At 49.3% G+C, this 18,088-nt stretch overlaps 1 protein-coding gene across 2 annotated transcripts; it reads left to right on the top strand.

The window, feature by feature from the left end:
• The first annotated feature begins 237 nt into the window (after positions 1-237).
• SGK2 (serum/glucocorticoid regulated kinase 2) lies at positions 238-16,573 on the top strand. Of its 2 annotated transcripts, none has more exons than XM_005147505.4 (14): positions 238-289; positions 6,712-6,781; positions 7,966-8,023; positions 8,857-8,906; positions 9,498-9,555; positions 10,151-10,234; positions 10,528-10,659; positions 12,103-12,215; positions 12,744-12,780; positions 13,342-13,428; positions 15,095-15,190; positions 15,582-15,737; positions 16,110-16,199; positions 16,418-16,573. In XM_005147505.4, the coding sequence occupies exons 1-14, from the start codon at positions 238-240 to the stop codon at positions 16,571-16,573; spliced, it is 1,239 nt and encodes a 412-aa protein (XP_005147562.2). The 2 variants fall into 2 exon arrangements, with proteins under 2 accessions (XP_005147562.2, XP_012984113.2); XM_013128659.3 differs by lacking the exon at positions 238-289 and adding an exon at positions 2,575-2,776.
• Positions 16,574-18,088: the final 1,515 nt, after the last annotated feature.

Here is an 18,088-nt window from a genome sequence, read left to right as displayed (position 1 = left end):
GAGCACTGCGTGGGTGCTGTGCCGATGAGGGTGAAGGAGCCGGCCCATGTTCCAGAGCCATTCCTGGCTGGCTGCAGCCAGCACTGCACCCAGCAGCTTGTTCCTAGTCTTACTCCTGTGCCCTTCACCTTTGCAGCCAAAGAGACACCTGCACACTCTGCTTCCTGAGGATGCCCGGTGCTGGCTGCTAAGCTCCTGCCCCTGCCATAAGGAGAAGGGACGATTTTGGCTGGCTTTATGTACATGGCCTGGATAGACCCCTCGTCCACCACCCTGGGGAGAACAAAGGGTAATGCTCCTACCTTCTTTGGTGTCACTGAGCTCCCACAGGACCCACAGGAGGCCCAGGCAGTGATCTGAGTGCGATGGGGGTGGCAGCTCCGCATTACACCCCTGGCGCTGAGCTACACCGGGGGTGTGCATAGCCCTGAGTGTCAGCAAGCCTCACTAACGGAGGTGGCAGCATGGCCAAAGCCAACCCAACCGTTGCTTTGTCCACCAGTATCTATCATCACCTCCCATATGAAGACAGGCTGAGAAAGTTGGGGCTGTTCAGCCTGGAGAAGAGAAGGCTGCGTGGAGACCTCAGAGCAGCTGTGGAGACAGTGTTCTCACAGGAGAATGGTTATTTGGTACATGAGCTCTGAATAACTCCGAGGGATACAGCAAGGCCATGGGAGGCCCGAGGAAGCCTAAGCAAGCAAGATAAGAAGAAGCTGTAATTCACTGAGTTATGAGAACTGTGGATTGTTGGCAAAAGTTCGAGGTCAAGTTCTCACACCTGTGTTAGTCACTAAGGGTCTTCAAGACAAGTATCCAATCATGATATGCCAAATTGCTGTAGGTGTGTGTGAGCAATAGTATATAAGGAGTTAATGCTTTTCAATAAATGGCTTTTAGTCTGATCACATTGATCTCTGACTGAGTCCGTTCTGCGGCAAGCAGCCTTCCAGTATCTGAAGGGGGCCTATAGGGATGCTGGGGAGGGATTCTTCATTAGGGACTGTAGTGAGAGGACAAGGGGTAACGGGTTGAAACTTAAACAGCAGAAGTTTAGACTGGATATAAGGAAGAAATTCTTTACTGTTAGGGTGGTGAGGTACTGGAATGGGTTGCCCAGGGAGGTAGTGAATGCTCCATCCCTGGCAGTGTTCAAGACCAGGTTGGACAGAGCCTTGGGCGACATGGTTTAGTGTGAGATGTCCCTGCCCATGGCAGGGGGGTTGGAACTGGATGATCTTAAGGTGCTTTCCAACCCTAACTATTCTATGATTCTATGATCATTACTGGCCACACTCCAGAGTAGAGATTTAATGCATTCAAAGCCAGGTTGGAGCAACCTGGTCTAGTAGAAGGTGTCTCTGCCCATGGCAGGGGGTTAGAACTGGATGAGCTTTAATGTTCCTACCAATCCAAACCCGTCTGTGATTCTACAATTCTATGATTCCAGCTGGTAAAATATTTTCCTTCCAGGATTCTTCTGCTTCCTCTTCTTTGGATAGAAAATGGGATTTTAATTAAAGATAGCTTTCTGTGGAAAATAAAATCAAGTAGATTTTGTCAATAATACCAAGAGATTTTATTGAAAGAAACAAAAGCAGAATATACTGATTTAAAAATGCGAATTAGCTGCTGAAAGTATTCTGAAACTTGACCATTTCAAAGTAGAGGCAAAACTAGGGAAAATAAAAACATAATAGGAGATATTTTTAAAAGCTGATGATACTCATAGCTTGAGTTTGTTGGCTGAAGAAAAACCTCAGGCTTTAACCTGAGAGAGAATGACATTTCAAGCAACTTGCTGCTTCCCTTCCCTTATTATGCATGGCAATGAGCACATCAAGTGTTTCAGATGGTTTTCTCCTGGTAGCTGCAGTCCTGGGTCAAAGACCTGTGCAGAGAGGGCTGCCCACACCTCTGCTTTCCCCAGTCGCACCTCCCACTGCACTCACTCCACAAGCTTTCCCCCACTGCACCTGTATGCAGGCAGATTTGACAGGAAACAACAATGGAACCAAAAAGGAACTGCTTTACTTTTAACAAGAAGAGAGAAGACACCAACCTTTCTCAGACACCTCCTTTTGCTCCGAGCTTAGTCTCTGCTCTCTCAAACCACCACATGCCTCCAGCACCAGATTTTCCCTTCCACCCATGTTTATGTTTGTATTTAATATCACTGCAAAGCACCAGCCTGTCTAGCCTGGGCTGCCGTCTTCCTGGGTTGATGAAGGACACTGGAAGGAGCAGCTTCTTCTGGGTTTGACCTGAACCAAATAACACTTCTGACCTTCCTCCAAAACACAGGACAGGACATATTTTCAGCTTATTAACATGTCAGAAATTCTTCTGCACACCTGAAGTGCCTGCCAGGATGTAATTTGCTCCTTCCCACCACCTGCACCCTTCCCTCCTCATCCGACACCATTCCTCCCTCCCTCCCTCAAATTGTCACTCCTTGGGTGTATCTAGCAGGTGTCTCTTTCCACAGCTGATGTGCTTTTCCTGCTCTCTTTAAAGGCCTGCCATGAGCTAGCAGCAGTGGTATTGTGTGTTTGGAGGGGTGGTGTGGACTAAATGAACTGCTGCAGGAAGCAAAGCTATTCTCCTCTGAGGTTCAGGAAAGAGCCTTGGGTTTCTGGTGTGTTGTGGCTGTCAGCAGCAGGGTGGGCTGGTGCGAGGACGGGCAGTGTGGGGGAGCAGGGATCCCTGTGCTCACTGGCTGTGAACTGCTTCCCATGCTTGAGGATACAGTGTCTGCTGGTGGATGTGCTCCCAGGTGTGTTTGATGCTTTCTTTTCTGTTTTCATGGGATTATTTTTCTGCAATGCGCTGTGAGCTTAACCCACCTGCTGCCCTCTTCCAGCTCTGCATGGAGTTGTTCTTTAAAATCTGGAGTGTTGTTTGTGAGCTAGAGCTGGGGTTGTTAATCTGGGGTTTGCAGAGCCCTTGGGGTGTAGGGGAAAAGATCTGCATGAGAAAATGTGATGAGCCAAGAGCTCTGTGGAGTGCAGCTAAGTAATCTTCCACAAGTGGAGAAGTCCTTTAAAATCTTTCCTGACTTTTTCCTGACTTGCTGTGTGCTGAAGTGTCCCAATGGATATGAAAATGTTGGAGGGAGTCCAGAGGAGGCCATGGAGCTGCAAGGGCTGGAGCAGCTCTGAGCTGGGCTGGGGCAGCCTGGACAAGAGAAGGCTCCTGAAGGGGAGACCTCAGAGCAGCTCCAGTGCCTAAAGGAGCTGCAGGAAGCCTGGAGAGGGGCTTGGGACAAGGGCCTGTAGGGACAGGCCAAGGGAAATGGCTTGAACCTGCCAGAACAGGGGAGACTGAGATGAGCTCTTAGGCAGAAGCTCTTCCCTGGGAGGATGCTGAGGCACTGGCACATGGTGCCCAGAGAAGCTGTGGCTGCCCCATCCCTGGCAGTGTTCAAGGCCAGGTTGGACACAGGGGCTTGGAGCAAGCTGCTCTAGTGGAAGGTGTCCCTGCCCGTGGCAGGGGTTGGAGCTGGATGAGCTTTAAGGTCCATTCCAACCCAAGACATTCCAGGGCTCTATGAAAATGGAGTTGAGCGGCGCTGGAGCTACCCCTTAGATCTTTAGCAAGGGAAAGCTTGAGTTTTGGGGGTATTTTTGGTGAGTAAAAGCCTGTGTATATAGGAGGGGTGTCTCCCTCATATGTTGGCTGCAGCCCTTGGGCTGGATGAAGGCTGTGGGCTGCCTTAGGTGTTTCTCTCTCAATCTTGCCATTCCAAAACCTGTGCTTCTTCCAAAGCATTGCTTACTGTCCCAGTGACAGTCTGCTCTGTCTCCTTGCCTGTCCATGTTGGCAACTAGCCCTTCCCAGAGTGGTAGAGGATGAGGCGCTTGCTTGGAGGGGTTTGCAATCTAGGTTAGGTAGTCAATGAAGCTGAGAGCGGTGACATCAGGGAGGAGGGTGGGAGGCAGCTTGCAGATGACGAGTCTATGAGGTTGCTTCTCCGTGCAAGGTACGCATTGCATTAGTAATGTGTTTGCAGCAAATAGTGCTGGGCTGGCATGGGAATGTGGGTCACCACTGGCAGAACTGTTGAAGGAAGAGGGAGCTGCTTGTGCTGTGCTGGGAAGACAATGTATGTTACTGAGGGATGTTTGGTGTCGGGGAGATTTTAGCTGCAGTAATTGCTTCAACTTGTAAGTAGCTGCTTTATATTGTGTGAGTGGTTGCCTGCTGGTGGGGAGATGCCTCTGGTCAAGGTGTTGGGAGTGAAATGGTCTTTGAGGAGGAGGGTGGGATGTGATATGTAACAGTTACCTCTTATCGGAGAACTCCTAGACACACTTGCTGATGCTCTCTGTGGCCCTGGTCATGCCTGGAGCATCCCTGCCACCCCAGCAAGCATGAGGAGGGATGCAGCCAGGCATGGATAACCAAGGATTCCAGCGTATATTCATGACCTATATCTGATTCTGTTGTTCAGTGTTTGTGCACCCGGGAAATCTCTGTATTTTAGAGAGTAGCATTTGTTAATGATAAGGAAAAGCTTATTCTATTGCTTCGGAGATTTAAACCAGAAACTCACTTGGCTTTAAAGGTGGACTCAGGCTGGGGAAGGAGGTTCTCGGCCTGAATAGAAAATGGTAAGGGATGGGGATGTACATATCCTAAAAGTGTGCTTGGTACATAAAGAGACTCTCACCCCAGAGTAAGTACATTTAATGAAATAGCATTTGTCGGAAAATGCTGCTCTTGGTCAGCAGGGACCAAGAATGGAGCAGAATGGGGCTGGTGGAGGGAAGCATGGATAGGCTGCTAGGCTGCAGTACTGGAGAAAGCCCCTGGGGGCTGCAAGCCCAAGCTTACTGATCCAAGCCCCTCTGGGCAAGTTGGGACTTGTCCTGCATTCTGCCCTGAGCTCAGATTGATGTGTTTATGGCTTGTCCACATGCTGCCCAAGATGTCAACCTGTGCCCAAGCCATTATTTTCCCTGAATCTAGGATCAGAACAGTGTCAGTAGCAGCAAGCTAAAGCCGAACTTGTGAGAGTTCAGATTTGGAGTGAACAGGCTGCATTAGCTGGAGCCTGCATGTATGGAGTGAGATGAGGCATTGAACTGTGCAGGCTTGGTTGGGTTGCTAAGGAGAGAGGGTCTTGGGAAGGGATGGGAGCCCTCACCCCTCTAAATGTTGCTGCCACTTGCACCTTGGGGTTTGTTCCACATGTCCCTATGTACCCCTGGCCATCACTTGTGCCACCCTCCTGCCCAGCACTGAGCCTTGAGTGAGTGCTGCCTGCTCTGGGAAGTGTGGCTGATGTCCCTCTGTGGTGATTGTGGTTGTAGCCAGCCTGTCCAGCAGCCTGTGGGCTACCTGCAGTCCCAAGGCGGGCAATGTATGACCTTCAGTCAGTGAGCCAGACTCTCAGGGAAATAAGAACTATATCCAGTGGGAGTATATGGGGTTGGTCTGTCTGGATGCTGCATGCATTTGTCCCTGCTAGGGCAAGCGTCTGTACCTGCTGCAGGGCAAAGTCAGGGTCTCGGACAAGCCTGATATTATGAGCTCTCACTGAATGCTCCGTGGCTTTTCTTTGAATTCCTGCTTTCCCTTTCATATCCATTCAGAAACTCTAAAGCTACAGCCTAGTTTTTGGCTCCTTGTCAGATCTGCACACAGATCCTGCTGCCTGGCTTAGTGTCTCTCTGAAGTGCAGGTCCCTCCATCTTGCAGATCCTAGGAACAGGATGTAAATGGGCTTGTGCTCACCTGGAAACTTCTTGTTCTACAAGCCCCTTGCCTGGGGAGATAGGGCTGGCAGTTGGTGCCAGCAGTTCCTTGGTCTGTAGAAGAGCTACTCCCAGATTACAACTTGTGTGTAAAGGCCCCCCTCTGCCCTCTGTTTTTTCTTTAGAGGGATGGGGGGGGGGGGGAGGCATGTTTCCTGTTTCTGTGAATGTTTTGATTCTTTCCTTCCAGCAGCAAAACTAGGGCAGAGCCAGGGAGTGAAAATGAGTTTTGGCATTTTTTGTTATCTACTTCCAACCAAACCCAGGAACCCCTCTGTACAGGCTGCACTTCTCAGGCTTCTCTCTTGCTCAGCCTGTGTAGTCGTGAGCAGGATGATGACTTTGCCTTTCTCTGAAGGGAGCAGTGGTGGTGATGACAATGGTTGGTGGCAACCAACTGCACAGCTGAGCGGAAGGGATGCTCTGTGGTGGGAATCCCAGCTTCTGGCTCTGGCTATGTGCCCTCGGGCAAGTCAGTTCCTTGGTATGGTGTGGGGTGTGTGTGTGTGTTGGTTACCTCCTGCAGGGCCCTGAAAGGTTTCATTCTTGTCCCTAATTACTTCCAGAGGCCTGAGTGAAAGGGGCAGGGGATGTTCCAAGTGTGTGACTACCCTGGTACACGATCCTTGTGAGCACTCACCTTGTCTCCCTGGGATACCCAAGGTGGCTCAGGGAGGCAACAGTGGCTCTTTAGCCCAAGCTCCCTCTGCCACAGGAGAGTCTGTTTTGTGGCACTGATCCCCATCCTGTGAGCTATTGTGGGCTCCTGGTGGGGCTGGGAGGGAAGCTGTCCTGGTTCCTATAATTTCCTGGTTATTTTAGTACTTTAGTGGAAGGGGGAGGAGGGCAGCTGTGAAGAGAAGAGCAAGGTCAGTGAAGAACAAACGTGTCTCTGTGCACTTGTGATTGTGCTGCCAGCTAATCGGCATTGGTGCTCCAACTTTCCTCACAGAACTCATCAAGCACGGCCAGGAGAGGATAGGACAAACCATCAAAGCCTCCAGCTCCAGGCTCTGCTTGTAGTGAGTATGAAAGCCTTCCAGGGATGAGAGCCCTTTAAAAGCTCAGCCCAATAGCCCCTGCGCTGGCTTGGCGGTGGATGGAGCTGGCTGGCACTGGGCAGATGTGGGCAGTGCCTGGGGACAGCTGCCAGCGCCTGCTGCCAGCCTGGCTGCCGACGAGGGGGCTCGGGGATGGCCTGGGGTCTGTGCATGGGGGTGCAGAGAGGGAGCACTCACAGGTGAGATGCGGGGAGGCTGGTGGCATCTTCAGGCCCCCCTTTTGGAAGGGGCAGGGCAGATGGAAGAGTGAGAGTTTTCAGAGTATCCCTGCTGTGTATGGGAGCTTTGTGGAGCTGAGGGACTATGGACAAAGCTCTGGGGCAGGGGAGAAGGGAACAGTGGGGAGGGGTTTCTTTTTCTGCCCTCCTGCCCCCCTCCATCACCTCTAATCCTGGCTTTTGCAAGGAGTTGGGGGGGGAACCCTTTACTTTTAAGGGAGGAAGCCCTGGGGTGGCAGGGCCCAGCTCTCCCCACTGATGCTGGAGCAGGGCAAATCTGAACTGCCAAGTGTTGCTCCAGCAGCTGCACTGGGTAGATGAGTGCCCTGTGCCTTAATGCCGCCACTCACTGGTATGGCCAGTGCCTCTTCCCTGGGCTGTCAGCAGTCCCAGGTGGCTGTGGTCTGCCCTGGGTAGTGGAACAGCCCCCAGCTGCTGCCAGCATGGGGATGCGGTGGTCAGACCTGGCTGGACCCCCCTGACTGCCCTGTGGGACACTCGGTGGGTGGCAGGGCTGGGAGCAGCGGGGCCTCTGTGCACGGGGACAGGGACTGCATCTGCCTCAAGAGGGGCCTGTCCTGTCCAGGAGAGCTGCAACCTCCTCTAGCCCTGGGGCTATGCTGCTGCTGGGGCTGTGCTGCCCTTCATGTGTTAGTCCCCTGACCAGTTTCTGCTATTGCAAATCAAGGGCTAACTGGCATCTAATATGCTTTTGCTTGTTCACACCCCTCACTCCAACCTCCTGTCAGCATGTGTGTATCCACTGTTCCCTGTCTCCCCCAGAGCATATGCATCCTCACCACTTAGGAGCAGCAGTGCTACCAAAGGGGTAGCTGGGGGGTCTCTGCTGAGGTATCCTGTGATGCAGGGGAGTAGTTTCTCTCTTGGATTTTCTTTTCAATATTGGCTTGCTCTTCTTTCCCCAAGTGCTGAAAGAGTTGCCTTTTTAATGGATCATTCCCGGAGTCCAGATAAAAACACCCAGGTGAGATCATGGCTCTGAGCCAGCAAGTCTTCACCTTGGGGATGCAGAGGGGCTAGTGCCTGTAGGAGAAAAGCAAGGAGGAGAGCTTGTGTTAGCCTGCCAGGAGTCTTGCTGCCGCCTTTTCCCTGTGGATTATGCTGGGTGGAGGTAAAATGAGAGCAGAGAGGACCTATATAGACTTTTGCACGAGGCAAAATGCTCCCAGAGTCTGGGGAAGGGAAGATTCCTGGGGAACAGGGAGAGGAGGAAGACCATGTGGGTATGTATCTCTGTCACTGAGAAGAGAAAGGCTGCATCTCTGTGGTGCTGGGTGTGCATAAGGCCACTTCCAAGGCTCCCAACTTGGCAGTTTTGGGGCTCAGCAGGAGTGGGGAGAGGGCTGCAGGGTCTGGGGGCAATGCTTATGTCCTGATGCAGGAGCATTCCTCTATGAGCTGAGCAGAGAGCTTCTTGCTTAGCCCAGGCAGTAGGGAATGGCTTGGTATCTCAGTGCTGTGGTGAGCAACTGAGACCCACAGTGGCGTTCCTCTGTCACAGCACAGCAGGTCCTAAAAAACTCAAGCTGGGGCCAAGCAGTTGTTTAGTAGTTTTTATTTGTGCATGTATGGGATGAGGACTTCAGCACATACTTTAGTATTGCTTCTAGCTTGGGAATTATACAGCTTTAGTGCATAGCTTTGTTCTCCTTTCCCCCTCACTTCAGTTGCCAAAGCATCTGCTGTGTCTCTTGCTAATGGGTATTTAATAACTCTGCAAGTGATACTGTTTTGAAGGAAGGAAAGCACAACCTGCAGCATGGTCCTTGTGACTAATATTATTGTTATCCTCTCTAGCCTCCAACACCAACTGACAACATCAACCTTGGACCTTCTGCTAACCCAAAGTAAGCTCCCTGCAAAAGCCAGGTAGGGTGGTGGGGCATGCAGTGAAAAGATCTGGTAGGGGAACGTAGTTGGTCCCCATGTCTTGCATGGGTGGTGTCTGCAAAATCTTAACAATTGCATTACTTGGCTTTTAATACCATGTGTATCAGCAATGCACGAGGTTTCAAGACATTCAGCTACAGCTGGTCCCTGTTACCATAATCATCTTGTCCAAGTCTGCAGTCCCTTGCTCTGTATCTCTTCAGAGGTAGTAAGGGAAGATGTTCCTCATCCCTGATGGCTCCATGACTACCTTTCTCTAGAAACAGGGATAAACTGTGTCCCCTATAAAGGTGCTACTTGGTCCCCCAGGTGCTTTTCTCTGCTGCAGTGCTTAGCAGCAGTTTGAGGGGTTGCTCACCCTCTGCCGGCTGCACTGATGTAGGCAGTGTGAATCCAATGCTGGCCAGGGTGAGAGTCACCCATCTGGTGCCCTTTAATCCCTTCCACAAACACTGGTGGCTCCTAAAAGGAACTCTGCCCTGATGGCAGCGTTGGTCTTGTGTCTTTCTCTCCCAGAAACATTAACTTGTTTCATTCTTGCCTGACAGTGCCAAACCAACAGACTTCGACTTCCTGAAGGTTATTGGCAAAGGAAGCTTTGGAAAAGTAAGTGGGTTTGTACAGTTGGGCTGGAGTTCTTTAGAGGTAACTTAGAAAGAACTTTCTTGCTGAAGGACTCTCTAGCTGTGTCCTTTGCTTGTACCTCTCTTGAAGAGCTTGTTCTGAGTGTGACTGGGAACAGAAGAGACTGGAGATAAGTCTTCATAGTCCATTCTTTGTGCTGTCCTGCAATCTCTGTAAGGACACAAGTGTGAGGTATCTTATGCTCAGGGTGATGATGGCAAGGAGCAGTACTTGATTCAAAATAAGCTTCAAACTTGCTCAGCTAGAAACAATTCTCCAGGCAAATCTGTACTTTGAGATAGCAAGGATCCATTTTAAATAGGGCTGTCTGCAGATGCTCCAAAACTATTTTCTACTAGATATGTAAAAGGTGTATGTGGGTATGTCATGTGCTTTCTTCTGGTAATGAGAAAGCACTGTGAAATTGGAGGACTGGAGCTATGTCTTATAACTTTGTACTTGACCCTCTGAAGCTATAGTCTGTGTATAGTCACTCATACAAGTGAGGAGCTAATGCGGAAGCACTAACCCAACAGAAGGTGAGACTGAAGTCCATTAACAGGACCTTCTGTTGCAGGTTCTTCTGGTGAAACGCAAGTGTGATGGGACTTTTTATGCAGTGAAAGTTTTGCATAAGAAAACCATCCTAAAGAAAAAGGAGGTATGTCAGCTCTCATTGGTTAATTCTGTAAGTGGTGATCAGCATATGAGTCATCCTAGTAATGTAATTGAGGTATCTTGTGGCTGATATTCATGTAGACAACTCACATGCTAAACATGCATTTCTCTGTGCCCTGGGAACATGGATAAGAACTGAGATGATGCAGGTCAGACAGCAGAGAGCAGTTTCCTTCCTGGGGCTGAAACTTCCACCTGTTTTGAAAACAGCAGTGAGCCCCTATGGCAGACTGGACCCTTGCCTGAAACTCTAATGCCATGCCTGCTTTTTGATAGCAAACCCACATCATGGCAGAACGCAATGTGCTCCTGAAAAATGTCAAGCACCCCTTCCTTGTGGGACTCCATTACTCTTTCCAGACCTCGGAGAAGCTTTACTTTGTGCTTGACTATGTAAATGGAGGAGAGGTGAGTGCACTTACAGGCTTTATTTCAACCCTTGGTCCTTCCCAAACATGCTGCTTTATTGCCTAAAACTGTTTCTTGTCACAAGGTAAAGATATTGAAGTACAGTGTTCCTTTAACTGCTACCAAGAACAAGCCAGGAGTAGTGGTATGCTGTCTCTCTTGGTTTAAGCCCAGACAGTAACTCAGAACTAGGAAGCTGCTCGCTCACTCTCCCCCTTCTTTCCCCCTGCTCCCAAAGGGATGGAGGGGAGAATGGAAAGAATGTAACTTCCATGGGCTGAGATAAGAACAGTCCAGTAACTAAGGCGTAACACAGAACCAGTGCTACTACCACCAATAATAAGGGAAATAACAAGGGGAGAGAATATGAAACTAAAAGGGGAAAACTAAACAATAAACACAAGTGATGCCCAATACAATTGCTCAGCACCCACCGACCAATACCCAGACTGACTCCAGCAGTGATCTGGGCCTTCTGGGTAACTCCCCTCCATTTCTATCCTGGATGTGATGTGCTGTAGTATGGAATGCCACTTCGGTTACTTTGGGTCAGGTGTCCCGTCTCTGCTTCCTCCCAGCTTCCCATGCTCTTTCTTGCTGGCAGATCATGAGACTGAAAAGTCCTTGATCAGGGTAAGCACTACTGAGCAACAACTGAAACATCAGTGTGTTACCAGCATTGTTCTCAGACTGAAATTGAAAACACAGCATTGCACCATCTACTAGGAAGGAGAAAAATAACTTACAGCTGAACCCTGGACACTATCTCACCTGTAATCTGTGTGAAATCTTGCTGCCTATGACCTGAATCCCAAGGCAAGGATACTGAGAAAAGAGACTGCTAGGGGTGTTTTAAAATCCTATGGAGAATACGGAAAATACTGATGCTGGTGAGCTCCAGGGAAAATTCACTTGTGGGCAAGCTCTGGATGCTAGGCTAATGCTTAGGTGATGCCACTGCAGTTTGCTAGATTTCTTTTTTTTGTGTGTAAAAACCTCTTTCCAGTTCTTTTTTTTTTTTTTTTTTTTTTTTCCCTTGTGATACCTGAAACTGGCTGTGAGATGATGTTAACACGGATGTCTTGCCCAAAGACAACATGTATGGAGGATCTTAATGGATTCAGATCTATGCATGCACCGCTTCTCATAGCCATACTAGGACTATAATCAGGCTGTGGCTTGCAGCAAGCTAGGAAGCTTAATTAGATCGGCAGATGACCATTTGTGGGGGAATGAATTCTTAACTGAGAAGAAGACAAATGAAGCAATTTCTAGAAAGGTGTTTAGATTGTTTAAAGTCACCTGGTTTGGGCTTATTTGGTGCTGTTCATGTGCTACTTGCTGCAAATCAGTTTTCACTTGAGTAGCTGGGTTTCAGGCTTGCTCCAGGTATCCTTCAGGTTTTTTAGAGAAGAAATGATCCACTCTCTCATCTGCCTGTAGCTTTTCTTCCACTTGCAAAGGGAGCGCTGTTTCCGTGAACCCCGGGCCCGATTCTACACTGCAGAAGTTGCTAGTGCAATTGGATACCTGCATTCCTTAAACATCATTTACAGGTAAGGTACTGCCAGGGAGAGCATGGTCACCAACTCTGCTCAGCCCAGCTGTGCACAGCGCTGGGGAGGAAACGGGAGTCCGTATGGCCCTGCAAAATGCAGGACTGGAGTGGCTGGAAAATCAACTATTCTGACAAGATAGTGCTGTTGGCACTTTATCCTGCAAGAGGGGTGCTGTCTGCATGGGTCTGATGGGCAATAAATATTCCTAGCCTGATAGTGAAAAGGAGAGAGAAGGGTGAAGTGTAAAGATCTAGAATAAACCTGGCTCAATAAGCAAGAATTTGTCGCTCTGTAGCAATTTATGCATAGATATGCAGGCTAAAACCTGATCCTGTATGAAGGGTCTTGCTACGTTTGCCTGTGTCTGTATTGATCTCTGGCAGTGACGGGAGTCTATACTTGGGGAACACTGGTGAATTGGATTGGGAAGTTTTGTTAGCTCCTGTTCTTAGCTGATGCTGTTTCAGATCTGGCTTCTCTAAATATCTGGCCAAATCTCCTCAAACAGCATTTTTTGTCTTGCAGGGACTTAAAACCTGAGAACATTCTCCTGGATTGTCAGGTATATTCACAAATTGTGCTGCCTGCCTTCTGGCTTTAAAACCATCAGGCCCATAAACAGGAGTATGGTCCTGCAAGCTGGGCTGTAGCTCACTTTACTGCATGTATTCTGTATGTATGCACTACTGCCCTTCTGCACAGGTCATGCAGGAGGGGGTGAGCTTCTGCTCTGCAAAACTGCACACCCAGGGCCCACAGCTTACTCCCAAAAGCTGGGGCCTGACCTGGGGGTAAGGATCGGGGTGCTAAGTGCATGTCACTGCTGCTATGCTGGTGGTGATCACTATACAAACTGGCTCTGGGATAAAGCAGTGGCAAAGCACTGCAGTGCTGGATCTCCTCATAGCTATACAGTTGTAGACAAATAAATTAATCTCAGTTCAACTTTCTCTATCAACTCCCATACTTGTGTTATAAGATGTCCAGAACATGAGAGAGGGGAAGTAGATGAGCAGTGGGGAGTCAAAACATACATGAGATGCAGTGTGAAGGCCAATGTGTGGCAATCCTGTCTCCTCTCTAGAAAAAGAGGGTCAAGCTGAAACTCCTCTCTCTTTTCTAGGGACATGTAGTATTGACAGACTTTGGACTCTGCAAAGAAGGCATGGAGCAAGAGGAGACAACTTCTACTTTTTGTGGCACTCCTGAGGTACAGCATGTGCTGGGGTTTCCCTGTGACGTGGGGCTGAAAGCTTTCAGAGACTTGCTGCTCTGGGTCTGACTTGTGTGGGGGCTCAGCATCCCAAAATATGGGCTCTGTGAATTAGACCATTGTGGGCTCTCTGAGGTTGTCAGCCTGAAGCTGGAGTTCAGATAAGGCCATCTCTACTCAACGGTTTTACCTGGGACAACTGTGCTATTGGGGTAGGGAACCCTGCACTGGAAATGGCAGTCTTGTGAAACTGGGGCTGTTTGAGGTGGCTGCGGAGACAGCCTTTACCCTGGGAGCCCAGGAGAAAGCCTGCAAGCAGGCTGTTTACCTAATCTGATACCCTGGAGCTGCAGAACAGGGAGCCGGTTCGTACTGGCACACATAGGACCTTGCTGTGCTCTTCTGTTTGTCCTTGGTATGCAGGAGCTGCAAAACACCATGTGCAGATGAGAGTACCAGCCTCTTATCTGGAATGTGGACACTGCTCAGAGGGGAGGAGAGGAAATGCCTTTTTTTCCAACACCTCAGTTAGGGTTTGCTAAAACCTGTCTCAGATTTGTCTTCTTGGGAGGCTTTTTTTCCCCTGCTATTTACTGAGCTGAGGATTTTGGTAGTGTTTTGGCCTAGGTAATATAGCTGTTCTACTGTACTTCCTCAGACAGCATAAAGAAGGGTCTGTAAACAAAGGTAACTTCCAGTATTCAAGCTGAGTAGAAGTGGGCAGGAATCTCCTGGTGGTAGCCCTTGGCTTTCAGTATGGACCCACTTGTACAATAGTAAGGCATGAACCAAGCAGGACTGTTCCAATAAAACCATACAGAATTGGAGACTGGTTTCTGTTGGAAGGGACCTTAAAGCCCATCCAGCTCCAACCCCTGCCATGGGCAGGGACACCTTCCACTAGAGCTGCTTGCTCCAAGCCCCATGTCCAACCTGGCTTTGAACACTGCCAGGGATGGGGCAGCCCCAGCTTCTCTGGGCACTCTGTACCAGTGCTTCAGCACCCTCACAGGGAAGAGCTTCTGCCTAAGAGCTCATCTCAGTCTCCCCTATTGTGGCAGGTTAAAGCCATTCCCCTTGGCCTGTCCCTGCGTTCCTTTGTTTGTCGTATGGGGTTTTTTTGGTTTGTTTTCTGTGTTTGGTTTTTTTTTTTTTTTTGGGGGGGGGGAGGGGTGTGGTTTTTGGTGGGAGCCTGATTAGTACACAGAGATAATCCTGTGGGAGACCAGGCTCAACGTGCTGCTTCAGTTCTTGTCCGTTGCTCTCGGTAGCGGTTGCTGGCAGTCTTGCTGCTTTTGACAGGCTTTCGGGGAACTGGAAACTGCAGCCTTCTCAAAACCACGGGAGCCTCCTAAAGGTGTAATGTGCTAGTGCAGGATGGGTTTGATGGTTAAGTTGTGGTACACGGCAAATCCTTGTACTAGTCCTCTATAGGAAAAGAGCCTTCTGTAACCCATAAAAACACTTTGTGGGGTTTGGTAGGTGGCTTTCAAACTCTTTGCTCTAAATCAAATGGAGAGTATATCAAAGCATAGCAGTAAATGGATCTATGTGTTTCCTAATGCATTTGCTGAGCTTGAATTGCAGTCAGGTTTACATACTTATGAGGACAAAGCCCTTCCTTTGTAAGCTAACTAAAATATTTGCTGCTGACTCTTCTTAGTACCTGGCTCCTGAGGTGCTAAAGAAGCAGCCATATGACAGGACAGTAGACTGGTGGTGCCTAGGAGCTGTCCTCTATGAAATGCTGTTTGGACTGGTAAGTTTGGAAGCAATCAGTTTTTACTTTACATAGAGTCATAGAATGGTTAGGGTTGGAAAGGACCTTAAGATCATCCAGGTCCAATCCCCCTGCCATGGGCAGGGACATGTCACACTAAACCTGGGCTGGGAACTCCCTGGTGAGAATTTCTCTATGGTGGAGAAATCAACTTTGACAGTAGTGGTGTCAGGTTGGTCTGATGTTCACGTGGTACCTGTCACAGGCAGCTGAATCCAGAGTTAGATGACATAGTTCAGCACACCATTGCCCCTCTTAACAGCGATATGGCAGGTCTCCCTCATGTGCTTGCTGCAGGACTTGTTTTGACCTGCCATTCATTGCAGTAGCTCATATTTCACATGGCTGCTTCTCATCTCTTTCAAATTAGCCTCCTTTTTACAGCCGGGATGTGTCTCAGATGTACGATAACATTCTGCACAAGCCACTCCAGATCCAAGGAAGTAAGACTGTGGCAGCTTGTGACATTCTCCAGGGACTTCTCCACAAGGACCAGAAGAGGAGGCTGGGTGCCAAGTCAGACTTTGTAGGTGGCCTCCATTATGATCAGGAGGGAGGATGGGTAGGAAACCTTTCTGTTCTGAACCTTTCTTTCATGACAGCAGTACTGCCTTGGAAAAAGTGTTCCATGCAGTTTGATGTCTCTTCAGCCTCCGAAGAATATATGGGCTTGACTTGGATTTCCAAAGGGAAAGTATGGTTGCAAACAGTGTGTGACTGTCATCTCCCTTCAAGGGATTACTGGACCCATGACCCTTAAGTGTTAAGGGTTTGCTACATGACCCTTATGTGGATAATGTAGTAGCTTCAACCACTTAATCCTATGAAACCAACTAGCAGGCGCTGGAAAAGAAGCATTGGCAGAAGACTGACTTTTCACCCTTTACTTTATATGCAGCTTGAGATAAAGAATCATGTATTCTTCAGCCCAATAAACTGGGATGACTTGTACCACAAGAGGATAACTCCTCCATTCAACCCAAATGTGGTAAGTGGGTATTTCTTTTGGTATTTGTTATAGTGATACGAAAGGAATCCTCTCTAGATGTCTTACACTGATACCAAGGGGTGCTGAAATGCAGGTTAGGAACTATAGAGGCAGAGGTGCTGACTCTCTTGGAAGAGCAGCTGTGTTAGACTGAATACAAGTGGCTGGCTGGGATCTGCTCACTTGAAGTGACTGTGTGTGTCTGTTCCTTGGCTTAGGCTGGCCCAGCTGATCTGCAACACTTTGATCCAGAGTTCACTCAAGAAGCTATCTCCACCTCCATTACCCACACGCCTGACATAGCAGCCAGCACCTCCAGTGCCTCAGATGCATTTTTAGGATTTTCTTATGCACCGACTGAAGAGGGTATCTAGGTTTTACAAAGGCTTTGAGAAGTCAGATTTTTAACTGAATGGGTTTTATGTTTGGGGGGTGTTGGTTTTGTTTGTGGGTTGGGGGGGGTTGTGGGTGTGGGTTTTCTTGGTTTTGGTTCTGTCCTTTTGCTCATGATTTAAGGAAATTGGGACTAACACACTAACTGGCTGGGATGGAACCGTGAGTTCTTAACTTTTGCTGTTTGAGTTTCTCACTAAATAACTGTTTCTTCCCTGGTAGGAAAAATGAGACACTGGTTCATATGATTTCCCCCTAGACTGTCTTGTGCTAGTTGGCAGAACTGTATTCATTCTGTGGTTGTATTTCTGGTAGAGGTATGTACCATCACTCACATCAACAGCTGTGTGCCTGAAACTGGCCACTCTTTTTTTAATCTTTCGTGTGGCACTAACCTGTGTCAAAGGGGCTCCCCTCTCCTCCCCAGTAGTGAGGAAAACTCTTAGGACTACCAACAGCTCTGGCTTCTTTCCTTTAAGTGGACTGTGCAGAAGCGACCATGAAGGCTGTTAAGTAGAAGCCAATTTGTGGGAGGAAAGGGCAAGCTGCTTGGAAAAAAACAAAACTAAGCTTCTGGCCAAATCTGGCTTGGGGTGGGGACTTCTTTCATGGTACACAGGCCTGAGGCACACAAACACTCCTGAAACAAGCATGACCTGAAGCACGGTGGAGCAGAGGACAGCACACGTTGATGAGGCCCTGCATTCTCTGAATGTGCCACTGATGCAGAACAGCATTCTGGGCTCAGCAACCTACGACAAATATGTTATTTTGCCTTAATTTAAATGCTGGTGTACTCACTTGGTGTCACTTTTGACTTTTTCTAAAGTTGTTCTGTTGCTGTGGGTTGGAAAAGCTCATGAGCTTCATCAGCTATAAGCTGCTCATGGCCCCATGGGTCCAAACACAGGGTTTCCTGAAAGCTATGTGATGCTTGTCCTGGAGCAGTCGTTTGTTTTACCAGTTACCTTGTACCTGCTGCAGGCATCTGCGCTATAGTGTGGTTTGTACTAAAGCGCACACATGCCCGTCCTGCCACATCTGCTCCGCGGGTAAGGGGGGCTGAGGGGAGCGGTGCATTTGCCGCTGGTTTGTAGCGCGGATGGAGCCCGACACGTGCCTGCACGCGGAGTTACTGGGACTTTTTCAGCTTAAATAACTAAAGCATTCCCCTTTCAGGCTCTCAGCACTGGGTTTGGCTGGTCCTATGGCCCAGCAGCTTGCTGCTGGAGGGGATACGAGCCGGCCCTGCGCAGCTGCCAGGGCCAGGCTGGGCGGGGGCTGGCCCCAAGCGCTGAGCGGCCAAGGCTGGGCGCTGCCCTGAGCCGGCCTCAACCTGACGGAAACGAGAGGCGGGGCGGACCTGGGACAAGTGCCCAGCCCGGTAGGACGGTGCGCGGAGCGCCGTTTCCCCCCAAGTCTGTCGCAGTGGTATCGCCCTGGCCCCCCTCCCTGCCGGCGAATGGAGCAATCCGTCGCAGCGCTTTAGCCTTCGG

Source organism: Melopsittacus undulatus, chromosome 10 (assembly GCF_012275295.1).
Source record: "Melopsittacus undulatus isolate bMelUnd1 chromosome 10, bMelUnd1.mat.Z, whole genome shotgun sequence".
In the NCBI taxonomy this organism is placed as follows: Eukaryota; Metazoa; Chordata; class Aves; order Psittaciformes; family Psittaculidae; genus Melopsittacus; species Melopsittacus undulatus.
Note: the sequence above shows the minus strand (reverse complement) of the source record. Positions and strands in the feature narration are given on the sequence as shown.